The sequence below is a fragment of the Octopus bimaculoides genome, chromosome 16 (assembly GCF_046866305.1).
Source record: "Octopus bimaculoides isolate indiv1 chromosome 16, ASM4686630v1, whole genome shotgun sequence".
Classification (NCBI taxonomy): domain Eukaryota; kingdom Metazoa; phylum Mollusca; class Cephalopoda; order Octopoda; family Octopodidae; genus Octopus; species Octopus bimaculoides.
The window spans coordinates 45,918,988-45,943,269 of NC_142943.1; the positions used below are offsets into that span (position 1 = coordinate 45,918,988).

The 24,282-nt window shown below is 35.1% G+C and overlaps 1 protein-coding gene across 1 annotated transcript; it reads left to right on the forward strand.

Annotated features, from left to right (window-relative positions):
- The first annotated feature begins 255 nt into the window (after positions 1 to 255).
- Positions 256 to 23,410, forward strand: LOC106872488 (A disintegrin and metalloproteinase with thrombospondin motifs 14). The gene is made up of 20 exons (XM_089364621.1): positions 256 to 411; positions 957 to 1,011; positions 3,037 to 3,085; positions 3,692 to 3,941; positions 5,846 to 5,960; positions 7,479 to 7,633; positions 7,767 to 7,853; positions 9,109 to 9,209; positions 10,862 to 10,987; positions 11,676 to 11,801; positions 12,450 to 12,550; positions 14,304 to 14,383; positions 14,549 to 14,653; positions 15,239 to 15,402; positions 16,818 to 16,878; positions 17,361 to 17,502; positions 18,439 to 18,672; positions 20,050 to 20,283; positions 21,718 to 21,869; positions 23,245 to 23,410. The coding sequence occupies exons 1-20, from the start codon at positions 328 to 330 to the stop codon at positions 23,275 to 23,277; spliced, it is 2,454 nt and encodes an 817-aa protein (XP_089220747.1). The 5' UTR covers positions 256 to 327; the 3' UTR covers positions 23,278 to 23,410.
- The last annotated feature ends 872 nt before the right edge of the window (positions 23,411 to 24,282 follow it).

A 24,282-nucleotide genomic window follows, 5' to 3' on the forward strand; every position in this document is an offset into this window, starting at 1 on the left:
ATTCATTGATAAACTAATAAAAACTTCAAATAATTACCATTCCTTTCTAATCCATCAGATGTTAAACTGAAGTGCTTCAAAGATATTTTTGTGTTTATCTCGACTTACCTATTGAAACTGAATTTAATTTCCACTGAAAAACCCCGTTGCACGTTTCTATCAACGTGCTCACAATAATTTATTCAAGACATTTCTTTTGAATAACAACTCGATCATAAATCTTCTTGTATTAGATCCATCAGGGAAAAATCATTTATTTATTTATTTATCTATTATATAAAGTTTGTTCCGATTGACAAAGTTACAAAATATGTTTCACCTTCAACCATGACTGGTCTCAGAATTACAGAGAAAAACGTTTTGTACGTGGTGGTTTTAATGAGTCTAACCACTGGTAACTTTGCAACACGAGTAAGTAGTGAAATTATTTTCTTTCTAGAGTGTTTATATTATATTAGATCTAAGTTGTTTGAAGCAGATGAAAATAAAACTCAAGTCATATTTTGAAGAAGTGGAAATCGATCTTCATCCGTCTGTTATTGACAAAATGAGAGAAAACTGAAATGTATAAAGCATGTCAATAATCTGGGAGGCAGGTCGATATTTCTATGTGACCTATCTGTGTGTTCAAAGTAACTTTCAGGATTTTAAGAAGGGCAACAGATACTGGGATATTTCATTTTAGAATTGGTTAATGATGACAAAATACAGTTTGAGAATTACGAGAATCATACTCTGAAGATTTAATACTTTTGTTTATCCTACAAATTGATTTATGACGGATCGATCACACCATCTGATTGTATTTTATGAATTTCCTCACATTCCATTGATTACATTTAATTATTATGATATAATCTTGCTCCATTTCCTCACGCATATGTCATACGTATATTGGCAATCTTGAAATTCCGTATTTGACATTGCTTATGCTGTTATTTAACTTCTTTCTCTAGGAATTGTTCAACGAAGGCTTCTGGTATTTCAATGGCTTTGAAACATTGAAATCAGGTAAGTAAAAAGTTTTCATTTTCATAAAAATTATTAATTATAATTCGTTGCAGTTTCTAAACCCATCTCATGAAAATAAACGTTGAGCTCTTCTTAACAATTACGTTCGGTACGTCTATTTGCAAAACGTTAATTGCTCATTAATGAATTAATTAAAGATAAAATAATTTTATTCCTAACTAGCAAACACACCCGTCCTTTGGATAAGTTACTTTGCTGATATTTTTTCCACCAAATAATTGAACTACCGAGAAGGTTTATGAGTAGCACGGCAATCTATGTTTCCGATTAACCTAGGAACGGAAAATCGAATTGAAGGCTGGTTATTGTGAAAGTTGTTGCCCTTTTATTGATCATAGAACATATAAATTTGCAAGCGATGCAAAGTAGAGCTTCTGAAGTGTTTTGGGAGTAGATTACGGGTAATGACCACAAAATATAGTTGTTTAACATGAAAGCGAAATTTCTTGTCAGAAACACCCACATAAATGGTATAAGAAAATTGAAGGAAGGCGTTGAAACTTCCCCTCTGCAAGCTTATTTTTTTTCAACAACAAAGGGAGTTATTTTTTCGGAGAGATAAGCTAACAAAAGCCTTTTTGTTCTGCCTTCCCACATAGTCTGCGCATAGACTAACAGTGAATGCTGCATAAATTTTAATTGATATGGAGCTTTCTGAAAGATACGTATAACTTTCGCTAGTGGAAGCAAAACTCTTATTTGAAGACTGATTCTTTGGGACGAATCATATGTGATTGTTTAAAAAAAGCTAGAACGACAATGCTAAAACGTATTTGAAACAATGGACAACAGTCGAAATATCATAATGGATGGGTAAATAAGCATCCTTAAAGTGAAACAACGCATTGGTAGGTAAATAAAGGTATCAACAAAAAGAAGAGAGGGAAGGAAGCATCACCTTTCAAGTAACTCAGAATAGGCAAAGGTAAATGTTTAGTGCATGAGCATCCTTGGGACATAAGTAACGTGTGCGTAAAGTTTGGTGAAAATAGGTTGAGAATTGTGGAAATGTATGCATTATCATTATACACACACATACTGTGGTTTATATATATATACTACATTATCTGAGAACCCTAATAAGAGTATTTTAAACATGGATTGCTATGGTCCCGTAGAGGAAGGATTTACAGGAAATCTTAACAACACAGCAATACTTGTTTTCTATTCTATGCTATCTTCTTTTTATATGTTACATGTTTAAATATACGTAAACTTCATCAATACGCCAACTCTTCTATCAGTATCCCGTACATACGCCAAGTCTTTCAATATCCTGTACATGTGTCAACTTCATCAGTACCCTAGACGTACAATATCATCGTGAATATATTCAGACATACATCAACACTGTCCCAGGCACACTGACAATCAGTGAAAAGAATTCAATATTTCTTTGACAAAAACAATAGAAAGTTGAATGAAATGGTTTGAAGTACTTCGTTTGCATCCTTCTATTTTTGTTAATTCGGATTCTTTAGGAGTTGATTTTACATCTCATCTCCTTATGGAATATTTAAATAAATTTTAGCTAACAGCAAGAACTAATATACCTTCGCGCGTTAACTTTGAAATCTGTGAGTTTGAAACAAGTTCAGCCTTATCTGACTCTCGTTTCCTTCCTCAAGAACTCGATGAATTTACAAACTGAATAAATAGAAATGGGATCTGTATTACTTATCTCAAATTGATATATTATTATTTTTTTCATTAATATTTAGCAGAAGTAACTGAGTGACTCAAGGTCCGAGAGTTTTGTGCTTTGGCACTTATCAAACTAGTTGCAGATCGAAGACCTGTGAGTTTATATAGCCGCTGATAAATATATTTCTCGGCCTGCAACTAGATTGATAAAGTGCCAACGCACGAAACTCTCGGACCTAGAGTCACTTTGTTACTTCTGCTAAATATTTATAAAAATATATATAGACTCATATTTTGAGTTTTATTTTCCTGTTTGCATCAACATACCTATAACATTATTTTAAAATTCTATTTTAAAAGATAATTTCACTGAATTTTTCCTGGCCACTGTTTCGAGCGACTCTAATCCGTAAGTAATGTTGTTTCGTGTTTTTAGTTTATCTCTGATTAGTCATTTTCCCTGTTTAAACTAATGCGATTTGTTTGGAAACACTTTATACTTCTTTCATTCATAATAATATACCTTTATCGCACTACTTCCCTAAGTTAGCTCTTCAATGCTCCCCGAGTTATACATTTGATCACTAAGTTCATTATTGTCTTATCCAAGCAGAGGAAATCGTTCACATCTCACGATCATTTACCCTTTAAACAATTTTATTTTCTTACACCAACGAATGTAGAGTTTTACACTTTTTTCCCCAACTCCGAAAGGATGAAAGGCAAAGTCGACCTCGGCGGAATTTGAACTCAGAACGTAAAGACGGACGAAACACCACTAAGCATTTTGTCCGGCGTGCTAACAATTCTGCCTAACCACAATTAACGACAAAAAACAGTACCAACAACTAATTAGTGCCAGGCAGACTGAGCTGTTGTGAGGTCTTACCATAAATTATAAGCTACTTTTTATATACAGACAAGATGAAGACACTGGTCGGAAGATGTCATTGTTTTGAGTCAGTTATACTTGCAATGTACGTGGTAATTATGATTACTTTCGATTTCTTTTCAGATACAATTCTGGTCCAAGCCAAATTTCTGTGAACAGCTCGACTAAATTTCTGGCCATACATACATCACAGTTTAGTTTGTTGTTAGATTTGTGGCCACCACAGTCTGTTATTCATCCCTCTGCTAAAGTTGTCGTCAGCGATAAAAATAATGAACATGAAGAAAACATTCGGTTCGAACCAGAATGTTTCTTGTCTGGAAAACCTCAATTTGGAAGAGGAATGGTGTCACTCTCTTATTGTAACGGTTTAGTAAGTATTGAGTTTGTTGATATTTTTTATTTTACTTTCAACGAATTCTTTCATGTATGGGTAAGAAACCCTGAGTCCGCCGGTGAAATTTTGTCCACGTTCAAATAAAACAAAATAAAACAATAATTTGATATAAGTTGCTTGCTAAAGAATTTATAAAATTAAAGAGTAAGAAAATATCTAGAGAAAACAGTAACTAGCAGAAGGGAGTTAAAAGCTGATTTAGATGAGGTTTTTAGAAAGGATTTCGCAGTAGTGACGGTGAGAATGGCGCTTTTGATTATTCCTTCGGCACTAAACACGAAGGTAACGTTGTCCAAGTTGAGAGACAGGTACAAAAGCCCGACGACACTTAAGCTGTTCGATGTTCCCGGATGGAAGAGATGTACCGTAGCAGCGGAACAAGGATATTGATATTGATGAGCCGTGAGGAATGATATTTAATTTCGAGTGAATATCTATTATTTTCAACAGCACCTTCTTTACCAAACTGCAAATGGCAAATTAACAGAATTAGACACTCCCGACTTCGATGCATACAAACTTTAGCGTCAGAAGTAGAGTGGTGTAAGAATCTAATTCCAGCTTCTAAAATAACGGATGCTGCGTCTAATCGTATGAGAAATAAGTTATGTAAAAGTGAGAATGAAATGGTAACGAAATCAAGTCTGTGATTTTGCATCTCGATTCATCGAGAGGCAAGTTCATGTCGTTAGTGACGGTGTAGTCTGTTTTGGAATCGAGAGTCCGGTTATGAGTCTGTTTAGGTCCAAACCTCCAAGAACTGAGACGAAGTTAGAAGTGAGGTGACCAATCTCACCTAAAAGTGCATCGATGGAAAGCTATCGGCTGATCGGCGCGCCTTGCTCCAGGCTGCATTTGACTAGGTTAGACCATCGGCTTTGTTGCTCCTTTTGCAAAGATTGGGTTCTCTGGCCAAACATCTCTGCTGCCAACATCAATGCTGATGATGCACAAATTTGCACCGAGGTTGCGACGTCTGCAACGATACAGAAACGCCGAATAGGTGCAGCCGTATTTGTCAAGTATGTTCTCCCGCAGCTCGTCTTTCCGACAGAACTGTCGACCAAATTTGGGCAGCTGAAATATTATCAGATGTTCATAATCCTCGACCAGTAGGGCAATGTCGTCAGTCATTCTACAAAGGGTTAGAGTGCTGATACGGGAATCCATTTAATTATTTAATTCATTATATTTCCCTTCTTCTAAATTCCGAGCCATGTATTAATGACAAAAACAACGCTTTGGGGAGTTGAATGGCAGAAACGCTACAGCACTGAATACGATAATGTATTTGTTTCATTCTAATGGTTTTGAGTTCAAATTCTAAACATAATGAGTTTGTCTTTCATCACTCTGACTATCAACTTTACATATTTTTTAGAAATATGAACCAATTAGAAAATTCATTATTATCATTAACACCATCTTGTACAGCGGAATCTGTTTGATTATCAGAGGGAAAGGTCACCAGGTAGAGGCAGGTGGTTATTTCTGTGTTTAATTATTGAACTTTTTCTGTGCTTTCTGAGCACTATTTGCCTGAACTTGGTCATTTCCTTTGCGTATGCAATAGCGCTTGCGTACACACACACACGCGTGCGCGCAATTTCATATCTTATTTCTTGTCATTTTAATGTCACTTTGTTGTCCTCGTAGGAAATAAGAAATTATTGTTGTTGTTGTTCATAGCGCCATAAGACAGAATTACTTTCTCGATTTAGCATATTTTACTGCCCTTACATCTCAGTAAGACCAATGATGATGTCACAAATTTTCTGTTCCACTCCATCATTCCTTAAACATCTTAGAATATCTATAGAACTTTCGACATGAAGCTGTCCCCGATTTTTACACAATTTATCAATAATCACTTCCTCCAGCACGGAATAATTGTTACCAATGGCAGTGACTATCAAATAATTGCTCCTCGTTCAACTTGTGCTGAAAACATTTATTTGATTGCAAGACGGGCATCCAGTAATCTGATGCAACAAGGTAAATTAATATTTTACATAACTTTTGGAAAAGAGAGATCAGCAGCAATAAAATAAATTGATCTCGCTTCGTTGTAACGCGTGAAATTTGTCTCAGCTTGTGATCCATTACACGATTGAACATATTTTTTTATATTTCCTACATATAGATTCAATAGCCTAGTGAAATCTCATTCACTAAACTAAGGGTCTACCTATTATTATTACTCTCGCTTCTGATGATGATTGTTGTGCTCATATCATTGTTGTGAAGCTCCGAGTCAAGGTACGCAAATTGGCGGGAGAACGATTTGGCGCGGCGACCCACAACCTTTTTCATTAAATTCAAGTTTATTTTATTCGGTAGTTTTACCAACGTTAAAGACGCTATGGTAAGATTTCAGGCCGAATGAGCTGACCCATTGACCTACGTGTCTTACAAAACATTGAAATAGTGGCCAAAAGAAGTGGAACACTGAAGGAAATAAAATTTTAATTTAAACACCACCCGGCGATAGAAATAAGGCATGAGACAATGAACGGAGATCAATTCGTTCTGAAAATAATGTTGAAAATATTTTTGTATAAATTTATCAGAGTAAGAAAGGACAGTGCTCAAAACCACTGTTAGACCCGCCGATCCTTGTTGTAGGGAGATATCCAGAGATATGATGCCTTGTCCGAATGTTTCCCACAGAGTAGACTCCACAAAAGGCAACCAAAAGCCAAATGGTTAAACCGAGTGTGTTGGATGGTTTGAGTGAAGTCGATATGTCATTAGTTAGTACTGGGAAGCAAAGCAAGCCATAGTAGCGATAAAAAGCTAGGAGCTTGCAACTGTGCATTAGAGATTTGGGTATGTTATAGTGTGAGTTTTTGTCAATGAACTGAAAATCTTTCCTTTTAATCTAGAGTGTTTGTCCTGGTAGCAGCGGCTTCAAAGTTCTTCCAATAACATAGATACTACATTTTAAAAGAATTCAAGCATGTAATTAAAAATGTTTTAAGAGTTCGATTCTTTCACTTTCGTTCCCCAAATAAGTAACAGGCTTCTGCAAAACAGTCATTGTTTCCGCAAAAGTTTAAAATAAGAATTTTTTTCTTTCTGACGAACCTTATTTCTTGACGGACCTAAATTTTTATTTTTTTGACAACATCTATTTCATAGAATCAAGTGAAATTTGCATATTTTTAACATAACGTTTACGCTATATATTTTAAATTGTATTTTGTAATAATATACACGTTAACGCAAATGAAAACTCTTCTTGTTTTCCATACTAAATTTCACAGTTATCATCCTCTTGATCAAGAATGTTTTAGCGATATATACTTTAACGGTCCAGAAAAAAGAGCATTTCAGTCAACTTTAACACGGTTGATATAAGAAAATGAGAAGACCCTATAGTTCTGCCAACACCATTTTTTCTTACAGAAATCTTTGAAGATAAAGGGTTTTTTTTGCTATTATGTTATGCTCAATAACAAAATATGAAAATGATTTCCAATGCTGAATTTTTTTTTTTTTTTGTCACCCAAGTAAACAAAATGGAAGAAGCGAGAACAACACATGAAAAGTTAACGATAGAATTGGCTTTATTTTATGACCAGTCTGTATACAATTACTTGGAAGAGAAAACGAACTCTAAGTCTTTGAAAGAAAAACTACAATATCTTGTGGCTGCATGGAATACGGTAAGTAAATAATCTAGAAATATATTTCGTATTTTTAAACACTATTTCCTTTCTGTATTGAAAACTGTTTGAAATACAAAGAGAAGCAAAAAATCTACCATTTCAGTATTTCTTCTGCATTTCTATGTTTCAGGTTCAATATGAGTTTAATAAAGAAAACCAACTGGGATATTCGATAAAACTAATCATTAAGTATATCAATATTTTTAGAGAAAATCCAGTAAGTCTCAATTTAATTCTGTATTCTGACAAAATACCTTCTTCCATGATATCGTTTAAAAAAATAATTTTAGAGAAAATTTGACGAAAACAGAACGACTGATAAAAATAAAAGAAAATATTAAGATAGGAAAAAAACTAGGAATCGTACAAATGCTGTAGATATTAAGTTAAAATTAGCAAAGTTCTATCAGAATTGTTTTCATCTCTGTTCTAGAGTTTAATAAAACCTTGTACGATTAAACTGACATCTAATGAATACCGATTTTGATAAATCAAAGGATTCACATAACATAAAATCTCGATTGCGAGAAAACTGGTGAGGGACTACAACAATAAACAAAGAAAAGGTCGTGAATTGTTGAATAAATTCAATAACGGCGAGGAGAAGAAATCTCTTACATATTTTTGCCCTTCAGCAATAAGTACAATATGAAGTAGGTGTTTATATCATCGAGGGTAGAGATGTGAAGCCTTCCAAATACTTCCTGTTCAGCAGACAACTGTTGAAGGACAAAAGCTCGAAACGTTAGATTTTTTACTCTCCTCAGCGGTTTAATGTATTCGACATGCCACAAACTTTGCCAGAGGATTCATGACTAATAAAGAACAAATCATCACACAAGATTGAATTATTTACTTCAGAGTAAAGACATAGATAGCTCAATTAGTATGAACCTATCAACCGATTGAAAGGTCGATAGGCTCAATTAGTATGAACCTATCAACCAACTGAAAGGTCGATATTTCGTGTCCCGTCAACGATGCTGTCTTGTATTAACACTCGATGATAAATAACTCCTGTTAGCTAAGTCCACCGAGCTGTAAATATATACCATGGTCAAATATAGTTCACGACTGTAATGTGCTATCACTATATAACTGAAAAGTGTTTAGCAATACTAACTGTAATCCTTCCCATTGGAAAAGGAATCACACAGTCTGAAACCAGCGTCTTCAGTACACTTGGTCGTATTTGCCACTGGATTCGAGCTCTGTCTACATGTGATGACAAGTCTGCAACATCCCATTCCGTAATATATTATTCAATGACAGACATCAAACATCAGATGGAAGGTAACTTAATCAAAATGACGGCTCCGATCATTGTAAAGACAGCGACAACGACGTGTCAAGCTTCCCTGTTGACAACCGAATTATGAATTCAATTATTTCCCCATTTCTTTGTGCCATTAATCAGTCCATTGTTTTTTCATATTGAACAAACATTTATCAGTTGTGATGATTACTTTCAGTCTTGGTACAAAACAAACAGTTTCGCGCTGGCTCTACGAAGTGTTTGTGTTTGGGCAGAGGAAAGGAAACTCAACTATGATCACATACACATCGTAACTAAGTGAGTTTTATTATCAATCTTTATTTAAATGAGAGTGAACAAAATCGAGCAATAATTCGTTGTTGTAGATCGACAAATAATGAACAGCTTCATTCAGAAATATTCTTAATACATCAAAAGCATTTATGTTTTACGTTTTTTATTGGTTTCGCATATTAGACTGCGGTCAAGCTGGGGGCACTGCCTTCCAAGAATATTGCTGATCATATCGGTCCAGGTAGACATTTCAGTTTGGTACCTATTTTATCAATTTGTATTTATTGGGTGGCTGAGTTATCTTTTAATGCGAAACTGGTTTTTATTGACCGTCTTGTGCCAAATGCATAAACGAAGAAACGGTGACACGTAGACACTCATGCACGCGCACGGACGCACACAATACCTCTTTCTATTATTTACTCTGAACGAAAATTCTTTATAACGAAGTAATATGATAGCATTTTAAAGAAAACGTCAAAAGTCATTAACGTTTGTTTTTCGCTAAAAAATATAAATCTTTGTGCTGAGTCAAAAGATTTTGTGGACCGATCATGAGAAAGCCCAACATGGGAAAGCTGAATTTCAGAATACGGAAACTTGAAGAATCGAATGCTCAGGACACCGAAATTTGAAATATTTGGGGGGGGGGGGGGGGAAATAATATGAAAAACGAAACTAGTTTTTCTTTATATTTCTCTTTAAAATATCCTGTGGTGAGATGGAGGAAGAAGACAACAAGAAGCAAAAGGACAGAATGAAGCGTTGGACCTTACCTTGCCGACCGCAGCGGGGTACACGATCGCTCCTAATCAGAACACGTCTTTCTCGTAACGTCGCTGTTTTCTCACTGGCCCCACGTGCTAGCCTTCGACCGCGTGTCGCAGACTTCCGATCTGACACTTCCGATCTGACCCTTCCGGTCTGGCCCTTCCGGTCTGGCTTCACCTCTGTTTGCCTCACCCCTCTCCACCACAACACACAGCTCATCACAGCCCATAACCACATATCCATTTTGAGGTAGCATAATACAGAGTAAATATGATTCCTCAAATAAACTCCGTTTTAAAACTGTTAAATACATATTTTTAAGACCGTTTTCTTCTTATTTTCTCCTTAAGGTTCTGACGTAGCATATAAAAACAAATGTGTTATTCTATGTCGCTCAAATAAACTCCCTTTTAAAATCGTAAATACATTTTTTAATGCCATTTATCATATTTTGCCCCAAAATATTTCTAAAATTCGGTGTTTCAAATATTCAGTCTCTCGAGCTTTCGACATTCCGATTTTAGGTTAATTTGAAATTTGGCCTTCTCAGGTTTTTGCCTCTCGCGTCAGGCCTTCACGCATTTGAACTTTATGATCCAAGTCCAAAGATGTCATCTGTAAATGTTTTTGCTAAACTTGAATACTTTTATCTAATGTCTGTCATCTTACTTCGTTTAGCAAAACTTTCCCCATATTCTTCGTATCAGAAAGTTTTTCTAGAATAAATGTGAACCACAAACTCGTAGGTTTTATTCATTTACAACTCATGTCGATAGAAATCCATGTCATAACTAGTTACGAAATTTAATTTTCAGTGATGAACATATCAGATCTCGTGTGTACTTTGATGTTGCCTAGAAAATTGTGTTCTTTTTTATTAAGTTCCAGTATAATTCTTATTTCAGTAGCAAAAATAGCAACCTGCTCGGCCTTGGAGGTTCTGGAGGAATTTGTGGTGGCGGTAGATGTGCAATTTCCAAATCAATCAAGTGGGGAGACTACGACACTTTAAGTCATGAAATAGCTCATGGGTATGTACTTCGTAATAAAACAAAACTTGCTGTTTAGGCTGGTCCTGGTCAAGTAGACCTATGATCAGGAACTTTTCAATTGTGACCAAACATGAAATTTAGCTGATATTTCTATAATATCAAAAGACCACTTAGAGGTTCCCTCGCTGGCTTTAAACGATGAAAGATATTTCAGAGCGATGACTCTTGGAGATTTTAAGAATAGTTTATTCATTACTTTAACAACAAACTCATCTAAAAAATACCCCTTACGTTTCGTAGTTCTGGTTGGTTCGCGTCTCCAAATCAAGCTGGATTATTCGACCACATTCATTGACTCAGCTCCAATTCACCACTCACATTCTACTTCTCAGTATCTATTTTTTTCTTCCGTCTTTCTTGCCCTCTTCCTCCTTACTATCACTTTTCATCTCTCACCTTTCTCTCCACAAAAGTACAACCAAACGGTATTTCAAGAGACCAACAATTCGATTCTATGTCGATGTGATATGAGAGACATGGTCCCTGGTAATCACTGAAGACTGGACTTATGAAGCTGTGTAGATATGACATTAATAAATCTTGTTATAATTTTTTAAATCTTGTTATAATTCTTTAAATCTTGTTATAATTCTTTAAATCTTTTTAAAACTTCAGATGAAGAAAAGTGTATTCTAATATTTCAAAGAATATTTGTTGTTGCTTTCAGTATTGATATTCCTCATGACGGTCATCCCAATTGTGCAAATTATACGGGAAGAAGTGGTGTAATGGGCGACAGAAACACTGGATGGAGCGTCTGCGCAGCAAAATACTTCGAAAGATGGTTAAAACGGTAATTCTTTATAATATATTATGACAATAGAATCGAACAAACATTTAGTATTTTTGGAATCAATGTTGTGATGGTTTAGTCTAGGCTTAAAAACATAAGTTTAGGATAACTAAATACATATATTTTTTTCAATTTGTACTTTCGTTTACAGAATACGAACGTAACTTTCTCTCTCTATAGCAGGAGTCTGGAGAATGGTATTAGTGGTGGCAATGGTGTCAGTGGTAATGGTAGTGATCTCGTGTTATTAGTAATTACGATGTTGGTGCTGATAGTGTTTTTTGGTAGTAGCGTTTGGTGGCGGCGATGTCGGTGCCAATGATGGTAGTGACAGTGGTAATGATTGTGATGGTAGCAGTGTTAGGTGGTATTGACAGTGGAGGTTGTAGTAGTTGTGGTGCTTGTGGCAACACTAGTGAAGGCAGTGGTGTTGGTGGTAATGACCAATGGCATTATTGACAAAGACACTGGCAGCGTTGGTAACAACGAGTAACGATCACAGTTGTAGTAGCTTCCCATCTTCTTTATCTTCCTTCGGTGGAATTTAATGAATTGATAAAAATAAGTCAAGTTTGAAGTTCATATCGATTTGTGGGAATCCTATATTTTGCAAATTGGATAAATATTTACAAAATCTTTTTCTTTTAGTGGTAAAGGCAAATGTATGCAAGAAGAAAATGTTTCCGTCAGCGTAACCAAAGGAAAGACTCATTCCATTGTAGATACTTTTGGTAGCGGATTACTACCTGGTAAGTGTGTGTGCCTTTTCACTTTTTACTTTATTATTTTTCTTCTGTCTTATTTTGTTATCTGATAGCTATATCTTGCTCTTTCACGTTCAGTGGATCGTTCTAAGATATATTTCCTGGTTTCTAGTTACAAAAGTGATTGTATCTTTAAACATGGAATTCAAGACAAACACTAAGTCCATCGACAATAAAGTCTTTGTTTAAACACTTGCCCATCTCGATTTACTGCAAAATACGAATAATTTTGTTAACCAAATTATATTTCAATCTCAAAGAACCAATATATCCAATTGATTCTTGATTGGTTTGACCACACTGAATATCTGTATTATAGGTTTAATGTCAAAATAAGCAGTATTACAGAGAGGCAGTATCATTGTTCCTTCGTGAGGTTATTTGTTCTTTATTTCTAAAATAGTAACATTGCTTTTATTTTACTAGATAATGGATAAAGTTCGTTCCTGTTAGCCAGTTGGCATCACTTGATAGAACCACTAGTTGGATAACTGTCAGGTGTTGTACTAATTCTAGGTACTCGTTTCTACTCTAAGCACAAGGCTCAAAATTTTGGGGGAAGGGGCCAGTCGATTAGATCGATCCCAGTACGCAACTGGTACTTAATTTATCGACCCCAAAAGGATGAAAGGCAAAGTCGACCTCGGCGGAAATTGAACTCAGAACATAAAGACAGACGAAATACCACTAAGCATTCCGCCCGGTGTGCTAACGTTTCTGCCAGCTCACCGCCTTTAGCAATTCTAGGTATTAGAACGGCTACTGGACAGAGAATAACTCTGTGAGAAGCTTCTCATACTGCAAATAATCAGCTGTATTCCTTAACAAAAAGACTGAACTTTCATTTTGCTTTCATCAACGGAACTCATTGTTAGCTAATTCTAAACAATCTTTTGTTAATAGAATTCCATAACTTTTATAGAAATGTTGCATTTCACTGGAAATTTTAACGAAAGCAAGGGAAGCTATTTCCAATGGTTGGTGCCAAATTTAGACCTTCCCCTATTCAGCACCTGTCCAGCAGTGTTAGCAACATTTTGTTAATGGTCATAACACCTAACAACCGAACTGATTATTAAGATTGAACTCAAATTAGGCGGCGAGCTGGCAGAATCGTTAGCACGATTTACGATCTGTGGTGGTGGTTGCCTCACCACTCAGCATCACTAACTCCCGGGCAATCAGACGGGATATTTGAGTCTGTGAAACTATAAATAATGCAGATATAAGTCACAAACTTAAATATAACTATTTAATCTGCGCGACATGTGTTAAGTACTATATATATATATATATATATATATATATATATATATATATATATATATATATATATATATATACAGCTGATGTGTTACGGCAAAGGATGTAAGCGTTGGCGGCAAATGGTGCTCTTGCTTCTTGAAAGAAGTTAAAGCAACGAATTACAGTCATTTCATTGTTACTATCACCATCAGAAATGCCGTGAATCAATGATTTGTGAGTTAGAAACATGTAACCAACGACAACATTATTCACAAATTGCAATATAAATAAAGTGAAAATTTCGTGAGCTAGAAACGAATTGACAGTAGATCGTGGACTTGGTTTGGGTTAATGAATAATCTCAACTCAACGAGCATGCTCACGTCGCATAAACATTCTCAAGGAGATAAAAGAAACATTGAAATAGTTGTTAAATAACCGCAGATGAGATTCATATTAAATAACAGATACCATATTTTAATTCGTTCCACAGCAACATACACGACTCCGGATGATTACTGCCGGATTAGGTACGGCAAAGGTTTCTCTTATATTGATTTATATCCGAAATATGTGAGTATATTTACTATTATGTAAATCTTAAAAACTTTATTCATTTCTTTCCCACTAACTCATTTGATATTTAATCTTTAAAAATATATGCATGTATGTATGTATGTATGTATGTATATATATGTGTGTGTGTTTTATATATATATATATTTGTATACTCTTCAGAAATGTGGAATAATTTCGTGTGCCTACTTGGAAAAAGGAAACCAGTATGGGCGAATTAGAATCGACACGGGAGGGACAAATGGTCTTTCCTGCGGGCCACAAATGGTGAGTTATGTCTTTCACTCGATTCCTGTTTAACATGTATTTAAGAAACATTGCTAAACTTCACTACAGCATTGCAAAACTGTCATAGCCAGATCCCTGAGTATTAACAGAAACTCTACTAAATGGATTCCAAGCTTTTGAAATGTAGGTATGTATGCGTGCCTGTGTGCGTGTACACTTTCAATTAAATTGACCCAGTTCTTCACTATGAATTTTATCGAATCAGAACCATGTAACACAAAGCGATGAATACATTCCAAGTGTGTTTTTCTGGCGGGAATATAACTCATAATTTAACTTTATTCAAGTCTGAATCTGCAAAAAAACTATCTTCTCTTATCATTATATCATAGCAATTATAGCAAGGGGTACTAAGCGAGAATAGACTCTTCCATTTCAGCAGATACCTTTTCGTTCTTTCTTTCTTTTTTTTTTGAACCCCAGTGGTTTTAAAAGACAACTTTATAAACAGATTTTCATGGAAGATATCTGTAAACTTGAGTTTATTTATCTTTTCACAATTAAGGTCAGTGTATTAGCGAATGCCGTTCTAACACTCTCTCGATTTACCTGCTGACAATTTAGGTTTGCCGTCCAAATAAGCGTTGTGAGAGTTTGAACGAAACTAATTTCTGGGCATCAGTTCCTGTGATAACAGGTGGTTGGAGTGCATGGAGTTCTTATTCACCCTGTGATCGAAAGTGTGGAACAGGCGTTACATTGTCCACACGACAATGTAACAATCCCAAGTAAGTAAATTTATTTGAAATTTATTTATCTAACCTGATGCAAGACATATCACTAATTTTCTGAGATTCTTATCTGACTTGAAACAAGCTGCTGACTTCCTAAGTCAACCTTTATAAATATGTGCTGATCTGTTTGAACACGCGAAACATTCTTCTTACTCCTACAAGAAACTTACTTGAAGTGTTTTTACAACTGCTGTAAGTTAATAATGTATCTCATCCTTAGACGGCTGTTGAACTTCAGCCATTATTGAGCAGACCTTTAGCATAAAGCTGGTCGGTCGATCGTCTCAAAATCCATTGTTTCAGATATACTAAGTTTCAGCGTAATTCAGGACTTGGTTCAAAAAATAAATGATTTTTTGAACCAGTTGAAGTCACACGAGATGTCGAAATATTGTTCACTAGATAACAAATGGTACTCTTCTTTTAATTTTGACTCTATATCTTCAGGAGGAGTTACCTCAATCCTTTCTATATTATTATTATTAATAATAATAATATTATAATAATAATAACAGTATGTATTGCAAAAGTCAACATTACTTGGAACTGCACGCGTATTACGTTAAGTACTGTTTATCTGAAATCCCCCGGTAGATACATCTTCAATCAACAACCTCACGATATTGTATACTGTGCGACGACTATAATAATAATAATAATAATAATAATAATGGTTTCAAACTTTGGTACAAGGCCAGCAAGTTTGGGGAAGGGGTTGAGTCGATTAAATCGACTCCAGTTTTCAACTGGTCCTTATTATATCGATCTCGAAAGGATGAAAGACAAAATTCCTTTCCAGTTCAAATAGTTATTATTACCATCCTTGCCACAACCACTAACATTGTCTTCATCATCATTAATCGATCTTCCAGAATCATTAGTACGCCGGACAAAATGTTTAGCAGCATTTCGACCGTCTTTATGTTCTGAGTTAAAATTCCGCCGAGGCCGACTTTGCCTTTCATCCTTTTTGAGAGTCGATAAATTAAGTACCAGTTGGACATTTGAGTAATCGACTTGCCCACTCCTCTGAAATTGCTGGCTTTGTGCCAAAATAGGAAGCAATAAAACAATTATTATCATTATTACCATCCTCGCCACAACTACTACCACACTCATTATTATTCATATAATAACATAATAATAATAAAATAATAATAATCATTTCTACTTTAAGTCCAAAGCCTGAAATTTGAGAGAGTGGGGTAGCTACACGATTATACTGATCCCAATGGTTTAGCTGTTAGAAACTTTTTCAAAACTTTAATTTAGAAACTGTTGAAAAAAAAAATGAGTGGAAATAGGGATTGAGTTTGCACACGTGTTTTATAGAAGCTGGTCCTCATTAATTAAATAACTATCTTAGCTGAAGACGACAAAGAAATGAAACCTTTGTTTTATATTTGCAGACCAGTTGGAACTGAATGGTGCAGAGGAAGCAGTGTCCGAGCCAAATTGTGTAATACCCATGTACGTACTATTATAATACTATATAAGTCATGTGTCGCTTATACTGTTTGACTAGCATATTATTAAATGCCCTGTCGGGCTGAATAGCGAATAATCTCTGTACACTTAATTGCACAATATTTTCCGTGATCATCGATTTGATGATCAACTTCAAGTAATTCCAATTTAAAAATACTTATAAAAACCACATTTTGATATATATATATATATATATATATATATATATATATTAAAATAGAATTTGTAAAAGTCTTCTAGAGACAGACTTTAATAATTACTTTCTTTTAGTAAAAGTTACATATTGCAAACTAATTACTAATTTATAAGCAACTTTCTTTATTATAGTATAATGATAGTATTTAATACGTGTGTGTATATATATATATATATATATATATATATATATATATATATATATATATATATATATATATATATATATATATATATATATATATATTAAAATAAAATTTGTATTACAGTCGTGTAATACCAAAGAGACAAACGTTGCTGAAATAATCCGTCAGCGAGCATCAGAACGTTGTGCTACGTTAGCCAGACACGAATTTATTGATCCGAAGGAATTTAAAGAAACTGGGAGATCTCTTTCTGACCTTTTTTCTGGTAAGTCGTCTATTTTAATTTTAATCCAGACCTAATATTTTCGATATTCCTTCCGACTCTCTGCATTTTCTGTTCAAAACCTCGTCAAACTCAATTTTGCGGTTCATCCATTCAGAGTCCATATGTAGAGGACCAGTAATGGAACAGATTCCTTCTCCTCTCTCTTTAACTTTCTGGAAGAAACCAGCTGTATAGGAATGAAGATGGATGGATTCTGCAAGATTGAAATAGGTCCGGAATATGCTGTGTGTCACGACAGCACTCTTACCATTCCACCAGCAGTTGAGAGCATAAAACAAAGCAATTTTTTGTTGTTGTAGTTTCAGCTCAGAGATGCGGCCATGATTTCATGATTCATGATTTTTTTTCTAAAATAAATTTTCTTTTATATTTTTGTCAGCTGAATCATTTTCTGGATTGTTTCACTTCATCCTGGACTTAGTGTTTAGAAAAGGCGATTTTGCTGATACTTTCCATTATGTTCAACTAAAGAATAAATGGGGAAAGGGGAAAATGTCTAAAAATATAACACAATTGCTCCACATCCTTTCTTGAGCACTCAATTACTAATGGGGTCGTAGGAGCACCATTGTGAAATGACGCGTGTCTTGTGCACTTTAAACCTGGCAGAGTCCCTTCCCTCTCCAATCGAATTTTCCATGAAAGAAGGATGAAGAGAAGAGTAGACTTCATTCAATTCTCACTGAATGTAGACTTCAGTGAGAATTGAATTCAGAGTGGAGGGTCAGAACGAATTCCTTAAGTCTTTCTCTCCGACGATTCAACGACTCTGCTTACTCACCGATGATCGCTTCTATTTAATGCCTGATGGAAGAGAAAGTTTTAATTTATGTCGAATATTGTCTATATGTGAACAAAAAATTATTAAGGAAAAAATTAAAAAAAACCTAATTCTTCTATTTCTACATCTAACAGAACTTCGTTACTTCGTCCAATATCCACTTCGCTCAATTAAAGGTTTTGATGATCTTCATCGCCATTTCAACGTAAGTCCCTCGGAGTGTGCGTCTCTTTGTCTGAGAAATAATGATTGTCATTCTTTTGAATATAAAAGAGAACATCGAAAATGTGATCTTTCAACCAAAACAACGTCAAATCAAATGCTGAATGTGCAAGAGTATTGGGATCTGTATATACTGCCCTCACCAGGTGAGTTCTGTGTTGACCCTTTAGTATTCAGATTACGTCACAATGCTTATCAATCCACATTGATTTGAATTAATCAAGTATTATCATGCACCGTCAATATTTCTATGATGTGATTATTTAGTTTTAGACTGACATTGTAAGGTAGGTGTAAGAAGCCAGATCTGGCTGATTTAAACATAAAACAGGTAGAATATTTGGACTTGATATGGCTGGTTTAAATACAAAAGAGTTAAACTATTAGGTTGGCAACCGAGTTCCCGCCGTTTTATAAAATTTAAGGTTTTTAAAAGGTTTAATAAAAAATAACAACTAATTAATCAATAATGTATTCACCCTTGTTGTTTACAACTTCTTCCCAACGTTTAACAAGATTTTCAATACCTCGTTGGTAGAAATCACCCGATTTCGACTTGAAAAATTGATCCAGCTAAGCTCTCGATTCTGCATCAATATTGAGCGAAACTCCGCGCATAACATTTGAAAGAGATGGAACGAGGTGGAAATCCGTTGGTGCCAAATAAGAAGAGTACAGTGGATGTGGCAGCACTTCCCAGCCATGCGTTTGAGTGGCTTCCTTGGTCATATTGGCGATATGACGGTGGGTGTTATCGTGCAGCAGAAAAACGCCAACACAATAGTATTGGAGTTTCTTCTTTTGACCATTTTGTAAATTTCGGGTGAAATTGCAGCTATCTGCAGAAATTTAATTTAGCATGAAATAATAAAAGCAACAGTGAATGTAACTTTTTTGTAAACATCCCAACAAACATTTGAATATAATCCAGTAGACATTTGTATAAATAAAGTATTTATAATTTTATTGATACAGATTTCCATATTTACAACCATTCACATAAATTTAGAAATCTAGAAAGTATCTCAGATAGAAAGCTGCATTTAAGTTTGATAACAAACTGTTCAATTATGGTGTTATATTGTAAATTAATATAAGAGCTGTCTCCACTGAATATGTCGATGCGAACAAATGGGTCCGCAATACCATCACAGCAGCGTATTCTAAAGTCTCAGTACAGGAATATAGACAAGAAACGAAGAACGGTTGACCGTAACATATCAACAGTTATTTCGAGATGAACATAAATTAATGAGATTTATAAATTGATTTGTTGTGAGGAGTGAAAAAAATCTAAGGTTTTGGCAACTCGTTTATCTTTCAAGAGAGTGAAAGCGGGTATCAAGGGAGAGAGAGGGGGAAAGAGAGGAGGAGAGTAATATTAGTACATGACAGTATCATCATGTTAGAAAATAACGTGTAAGTCCGAGATTAATAGTTATTATGTTGTTTCTTTCCTAAATTGAAACCTCTGAAATATCTTCGGCGATTACTCATTTCCATTCCTCTTTGTGATTTTTTAGTCAGCGATCTATTTAAATACATTCCTAAACACTCCATCTACGGATATGACGACTTGGGCCGGATTTTCAATGCAACTGTCGAAGACTGTGCAAGAGAATGTCTTAAAAATCGATCTTGTAGGTCATTTGAATACAAACCACAACAATCGAAGTGTGATCTATCCACAGTGACAAGTAAGGAAAAACCAATCACCACAAAGGCAGATTGGGACCATTACGAAATAGATGAGGACGGTAAGTTACCGAAACAAATTCATTTCTTTCAATAATAATAATAATAATAACAGTTATTTAGAAAAACCCTGGCAAAACGTTTTGGGAAAGATTAAATATAAGTGAAAGAAAAACAATAAATCTTTTACCGCAAACCCATTTGATTATCATTATATTTCAAGTAGAACCCCCGTCCCTACTTCAGTCAAAGTATGAAGAGGAAATGAAAACGCTCTGGTCTCTCGTTACTCTGTTAGTTATAGTAACAATAACAACATGGAGGTATGCAAATTAACAGCGTGTCGCCGCATCCACCATTTGTTGGTGATCCCCTACTCCTGGTGGATGTCACCTTTACACCACTCAAACGACAACCATGGTTCTATTGGGGTAATCGTTGCCGGCGAGGATTTTACGAGGTCCGAGTGCAAATCTCACGTGAACTTCTTTTAGTCACCTTTTATGACATCAGAGGAAACGTAGGGTCTATTCTTTGACAATGCCGACCCTGACAAACGTGAGGACACATGGCATTGCGTTTAAAATATTGCGCTCACGATCGCGCGCGAGATCGTGGTTTAAATTCTTGGACCGAGTAATGAGTTGTGTTCTTGAGCAAAACATTTCATCTCACGTTGTTCTGCGACACCTGACGTGTGGTACACCGTGGACCTGTTCAGGTAAATTCGATTTGATGGAGGGATCGATCACAATAAATGAAATATTTGTGCAGGTTGTTCAGAAAAGAGTTGCAGAATCGTCTTTCTCGGATTATGGGAGGAGGCTACCGTCATGGTGGCTGTCGAGACGTTGAACTACTAATGACCATCACTGATAAACAATCGTTTAAGTTTTTTCCTCTAGTAAGCATACGGCCTACAATGGCTTTTAAAGCTGGTAACTGACTTAGAATTGTTGCTGCCGAAGCAGTATTCATATTCCTGTGTTGCAACTAGATGCTTGTTTTGTAAAGCACCTTGATCGAGTACTTTCGTTTACTCTGTGAGCCTAGCTCAGCTGAAAGATTCCCGACCATTTGGATCACATATTTTTCTGCTGGAAATTCGGTGTATTCAACTCGAGGCCTTTCAGCGTGTTTATGTCGGTGATTTGTGAGGCTAATCCTGGAGAGGCACAGTTCGCATTCGTTTCACACAAATCGTGGGACTGCTGGACCAATAGATTCTCTTTTCCTGGCTCCTCATTATACATTAGCCCATTCTAATGAAGATTTCTGAAACTTCTGGGCACTATTGATTATTTATGTGTGCCAATTACTTCTTTTAAGCACTGAAGACTCCTAGTCAGTTGTTTCAATCTTGTATTGAGTCAGAGAACATTTTACACAATCCTTATACATATTCCCACATAAATCTGCTCTAAGAAACAAGAGCAACTGTTAACAAATTTTGACTTTCTTTTTTTGTTTATTTTAAAATCTTTTCAATCAAACAGATAAAAAGATCGGCAAAGAAGGTTTATGTGAAGTAGAATGTGATCTTACCAGTCAGTCTAACGAAGGGGCTTCCGGACATATTGCTTTAATGCCTGATGGAACTCCTTGTAACATAAATTCCCAATGGCGCTGTCTACGAGGAAAATGTGTTGTAAGTATACTATATTCGGGTTTACGATGCACTGCTATCAACACATTCAAATACCAATATTTGGGTTCCTGTTTTAAAACAGTTTGCTTAGGTATTCATTCTATTATCTCAGAAACTATTGTTACTAGAAAGTTTATTTTTGAAAATATTTAACTAAATGAAAGAAATATTTTTCTTGACAGTCTGCTTTTATCTAACAAGTTATTTGTGTGTGTATATATATATATATATATATATATATATATATATATACAAAATTTAGTAGGATATTAAAATACGACTTGCTATAAACAGAGCTGTCGCTATAAAACCACAAATTACTCACTATTAAAATACACACGGCGAATACAACAAATATAACAGAAATAGGCTTACCTTGTATGAACTACAGAAGTTAAGAATGCATATATTCCAAGATGAATTGATTTCACTTTCTGTATGAAAAACATACTTAAGCTCTTCAGCCAGACTTAACGTAACAACATCTATTTCTGACATATTCATCACATTACACCGTGTGCGTTATTACATTTGAATGTGCCCTCGACATTCAAACACGAACATAACGTGAGCCAGTATATATAAAACTAAACAGGTATCATTACCATTATTAATAACAAGCAACACACAACAAGGAGAAAGAGACAAAAATAAAATAACACGTGTTAAATTTTTTTTCTTTTTCTAAAAGCGTTCAATGACGTTAACTGGAGTGTGGGGTTCGAGTAGACGTCATTCCACCTTTTGATTTATCATTACCATTCTTTTCATTCGATTTTATTTTTCCTCCACTTTTGTGTTCTTTCTGTCCTTGTGTTGTTCCCTCTGTGTTCCAAAATGATTAAAAAATAGAATTCTCGAAAAAAATAGATTCCAAAATCTAAAAACGCAATAAATTCCAATTTTTTTTTTAAACGGCGGGAACTTAGTTCCCAACCCAATACATTAAATGGTATATATTTGGGCTGCTGTTATTAACATTTCTACATTAAAAAGCTATATAATTAATCGAACGGTCAATGTGCGTTTTCACATACGACGGGAGAGAGAAATGAGTTTACAGTTTTATTTCTTTATCGTTCTCCGATTCGTTCGGAGCAGTGGTTAACCAAATTACTTATGCAGTGAGGAAAAGACATCACTAACTAGATTATAAATTAGCAGAGGTTTGCAAGAAAAACGAAGGGAAATAGAAATATTAGCGATATAAAAAGCGAAATACTTTCGAAACACTTTACACAAAACACATTGAAAAAACTTTGCCTTCGTTAATGTTTTAATCAAAATATGATTGAATATTCCTTGAAAATACCTTTTGTTGATATCACACCACTTTCTATTTCTCTCTATTTTTCATCTTTTTTTTTTTTTTCAGAATTTTGGCTCAAAAGGGTATGCGAAAGTTTGAAGGCTTTTTTTTGTATCAACTCCCTGTAACAAAACGAAATGACTCACACGCACACACACATCACACATACATTTCTCTCTCTCTCTTTCTCTCTCTCTCTCTCTCTCTCTCTCTATATATATATATATATATATATATATATTTACTCTTTTACTTGTTTCAGTCATTTGGCTGCGACCATGCTGGAGCACTGCTTTAAAGGGTTTTAATCGAAGGAATCGACCCCAGGACTTATTCTTTGTAAACCTAGCATTTATTTTATTGGTGTCTTTTGCCGAACCTCTAGGTTACGGGAAATTAAAAAACACCAACATCGGCTGTCAGCGATAGTGGAAACACAAAAACACACACACACACTCTGTCTGTCTCTCTCTGTCTCTCTCTCTCTCTCTCTCTCTGTGTCTGTCTGTCTGTCTGTCTCTCTCTCTCACTCACATGTTTACATACAAGTACAACCTGCATTATGCATTCTGTTTGTGTTTGAGCATGTGCACATTATTGTGGAGTTTCATAGATTTTGACTTCAAATTTGATCGATGGGTTTGTAAATTTATAAGTCCATGGGGTTGTGAATTCAGAGGTTTGTGTATATATGTATTTTCTTCTGCGAATCATGTGATATCATGAATATTTGCAAAGCACATATATCTGTGTAATTAGGGAATCCAACATAAGTTAGTAGGGACATATGTCTTTTATACATAATGTTCATATATGTTATGTAACTGATGTCTAAAGAAGAAATTATCCAGGTTGGAGGGTGGCAAAGTGGGTGGGGGATCATGTTTGAAATTTTGAAGTATTAACTGTTGCTTGTGCATATAGTGGGAGAAGGTTCAGACCAACCAGAACGTATTAAGAATGAATCGATACGTCTTGGATTCTCGCTAAATACGATTATTTAGGAAAAGAAAATAAAAAAGTTATAGAGCTTATACACTAGAACAGATCCAGTGGTGAAACTTAGAGCAAAAACTGAATAAAGGACAGGGACTAATACTTCTT

Coding starts and splice junctions, on each gene's coding strand:
- LOC106872488 (XM_089364621.1), top strand. CDS start 328: ATGACTGGTCTCAGAATTACAGAGAAAAACGTTTTGTACGTGGTGGTT. Junction 14,384..14,548: donor TTGATTTATATCCGAAATAT/GTGAGTATATTT, acceptor TATACTCTTCAG/AAATGTGGAATAATTTCGTG. Junction 21,870..23,244: donor GTCTACGAGGAAAATGTGTT/GTAAGTATACTA, acceptor TTTTTTTTTCAG/AATTTTGGCTCAAAAGGGTA.